The sequence below is a fragment of the Photinus pyralis genome, unplaced genomic scaffold (assembly GCF_008802855.1).
Source record: "Photinus pyralis isolate 1611_PpyrPB1 unplaced genomic scaffold, Ppyr1.3 Ppyr1.4_LG4, whole genome shotgun sequence".
In the NCBI taxonomy this organism is placed as follows: Eukaryota; Metazoa; Arthropoda; class Insecta; order Coleoptera; family Lampyridae; genus Photinus; species Photinus pyralis.
In genome coordinates this window covers 17,297-19,256 of record NW_022170511.1, presented here as the reverse complement: position 1 = coordinate 19,256, position 1,960 = coordinate 17,297, and the positions used below count along the sequence as shown (strand labels likewise).

The 1,960-nt window shown below is 36.3% G+C and overlaps 1 protein-coding gene across 1 annotated transcript; it reads right to left on the bottom strand.

The window, feature by feature from the left end:
• Positions 1 to 328: 328 nt before the first annotated feature.
• On the bottom strand, positions 329 to 1,951 carry LOC116169698. The gene is made up of 2 exons (XM_031485848.1): positions 1,223 to 1,951; positions 329 to 1,168 (listed from the first exon to the last, which is right to left on the bottom strand). The coding sequence occupies exons 1-2, from the start codon at positions 1,712 to 1,714 to the stop codon at positions 473 to 475; spliced, it is 1,188 nt and encodes a 395-aa protein (XP_031341708.1). The 5' UTR covers positions 1,715 to 1,951; the 3' UTR covers positions 329 to 472.
• Between the last annotated feature and the right edge of the window lie 9 nt (positions 1,952 to 1,960).

Sequence of the window (1,960 nt, the reverse complement as noted above, 5' to 3'; positions counted from 1 at the left end):
AAAACTGTCACCTTCAGAACTTCATTAGAATATTACTTGTAAAATTTTGGCATTTTAATTAAAAGGTTTCCTAAATATGTGAAAAAGCGAGTAATTGCTTTTTCAACACAAAATATGCTTATGCCCCCTGCTGCAACCTCAATAAATAATTATAATTATTTGAGAAATTGTTCTCTTTACAGAACGAAATAAAACGTTTTCTTCTCAACATTGAGGGAACAACGACCTTTGGTGACTTAATACAAAATAAAATAAAATAAAATAAAATAATAAGGCTATAGGGGGACAAATTTTAACATCTTTTTAAAAATGCTTTTCTTTTTTTATTTCATACTGGTATCTTAACTACTACATAACATTTTTGTTTTAAACAAAATAAACAACGTCTGAATTCCCGCTGTCATTGGCAACGGGAATTCGAGGCTACTTAATTCCCTCATGGCGGGGGTGACATAATCTTAACTAGATCACGTTAATTTTCAATGTTATCACACTTCGTTACATCGACACTAGCATTAAGATCGTTGCAATTTCCACCCATATCAAATTTGCAATGATTAAACGTGCAGTTCGCGAAAACAGAAGAAAGATGTTGGCTGCTACCAGTTACCATACAACCTATATCAGTCGTAACCGAAGTGGAAGCTTTTTCTGTAACTGTTGAAAAAATCCTCTTTTGAACATCCATTTTTCGCGGCATCGATTGATCAACGTAACTTTGAGCAACCTTTGAAGACTTCCAATCCCCATGCATTTGAAGACTGCACAAATCGCCCCCTCCTTCAATTAACGAAGTAGCAGAAGTTCTTCTATAGCAATGCCCCGTGTAACCAGAGGGATTCGACAACTTCAAAAATTTGGCAATTTCACAGGGTAATTTTGAAAATGAGTTCTTCCCCACTGGTTGCGTAGTGCACCTTTCATTGCGATAATTCAAAAAGAATCTGTTGTGTGGAACGTTGGGAGGGCGCAATTTGATGTAAGCTCTAAGAATACCAAGACAATCCACCGCAGTCTCATCAATAACAGTAAAATAACGATCTTTGTGAGTTTTTGTATCCACCAAATTTACGACGAAAACAGTTCCTCTATCCTCAACATCACCAACCATTAAATTTACTAGCTCGCATGTCCGACAACAACCAGCTATTCCCAATACAGTTACCACCTAAAAACGGTTAAATCAACCAAAAAACGTGGAAATATTTTTGATTGCACTCACCTTCACGAATAAATATTTTTCATCGGGGGCGCGCTGGAGGAATTCGATTACTTGTTCTCGACTCAACACCTGTGACTTCTTTGGTTTATATCCTACATTTTTCGCTTTTAAAAACGAAATCAAGATACCATACTTAGAAATGTCAATCTTTTCATGCAAACGCAGCATCGCTCTCACCATAGAATAATACGTCCACAGGCAGGATGGTTTACATATCTTGGATCGTTCCGAAAAATAGGCAAGAAGAGCTTTTTCAGAAGCTCCTGTTACATTTTTTTCTCGTCGCCACGTGCAAAACCGGTCAAATTCCTTCTTATATGCCTTTTTAGATTTTATGGGAACCAAACACTCTTCAGCCTGCGCAATTTCACTGAGAACATCCTCAGAAAAGTTTTCCTCAAATTCCATGGGATCTTCCAAATCGTAAACTCGGAAATTCGAAGAATAGGTAAACTCAATTAACGTATTTATTTTAACGTCAAACAAATACATCACCAAGACAACGATGCAACACCCACTATTCGAAAATTTTATTCATCATTTTATCATTTTATTCTTTTCCTATTCGTTTCAATATTTAAAACCAGTATGAAATAAAACTATGAATGCATCACGTGAATTAAATTGCGGCAAATTCCCTTGAGAAACTAATTCTCTCGGCCTACGGCCTCGAGAATTACATGTTTCTCGCGGGTATTCACCGCATCTTAATTCCCTTGATACATTAATAGCTATTAT